Source organism: Geospiza fortis, unplaced genomic scaffold (genome assembly GCF_000277835.1).
Source record: "Geospiza fortis unplaced genomic scaffold, GeoFor_1.0 scaffold566, whole genome shotgun sequence".
NCBI classification, from domain to species: domain Eukaryota; kingdom Metazoa; phylum Chordata; class Aves; order Passeriformes; family Thraupidae; genus Geospiza; species Geospiza fortis.
In genome coordinates this window covers 22,400-23,051 of record NW_005054833.1, presented here as the reverse complement: position 1 = coordinate 23,051, position 652 = coordinate 22,400, and the positions used below count along the sequence as shown (strand labels likewise).

At 66.7% G+C, this 652-nt stretch overlaps 1 protein-coding gene across 1 annotated transcript in view; it reads right to left on the bottom strand.

Moving 5' to 3' along the window:
- Positions 1-652, bottom strand: part of ILF3 (interleukin enhancer binding factor 3) — a 14,121-nt gene that overhangs the window by 3,831 nt on the left and 9,638 nt on the right. Inside the window, exon 17 of the mRNA XM_031065520.1 lies at positions 1-144. This exon is cut by the window's left edge and continues 1 nt beyond it. Coding sequence (XP_030921380.1) covers positions 1-144 — 144 coding nt within the window. The remainder of the gene's footprint in view (positions 145-652) is intronic.

The following is a 652-nucleotide window of genomic DNA, read 5'->3' as shown; positions in this document are numbered from 1 at the left end:
CCCGCCGTGGTTGCCCCCGAAGCCGCCCCGGCCTCTGCCCCGGCCCCGGATGTTTCCTCCCCGGCCGCGGCCCCGCATGTTGGGGGGTGGGGGGGCCTCGTTGTGCATGGGGCCCCCCCCCATCCCGAACCCCGGGTTGTGCTGCTGTGGGGACAAGGAGAGGGGACACAGGTGTCACTTGGAGGAGCTGGCGTGAGGGATTTCCCAAAAACCTCCCAAAGCAGAGCCCCAGGATGGCGCTGCCCCGGAACAGGAGCCACCGAGGGGGACCACAAATTCAGCACCTCCAAATCCAGAGGGTTTCTGCTGCAAAACCTGATGGGTTATGGGTTTTGGGCTTCCAAGCCGTTTGCTCTGCTCCCAGGAAAGGATCAAACCCCAGAGCCAATGGCTGGTGAGTTACACCCGATTTGGGGGGTCTGGAACACCCAGGACCCACATCCACAACACCAGAGGAGCAGGGCAGGGGTCGTTCCCCCATGGAGAGTTCTGGAACCTGCAGGGGCCGTGGATGCTCCCCCCTGCAGGGGGAAGGCTGATGCCCGGGGGGGCAGGGGGCTCGGAGCCCCCCCAGGTGTGCTGCTGGCCTCACCTGTGTTCATGTAGCCGCCGTGGTTGCCCCCGAAGCCGCCCCGGCCTCTCCCCCGGCCCC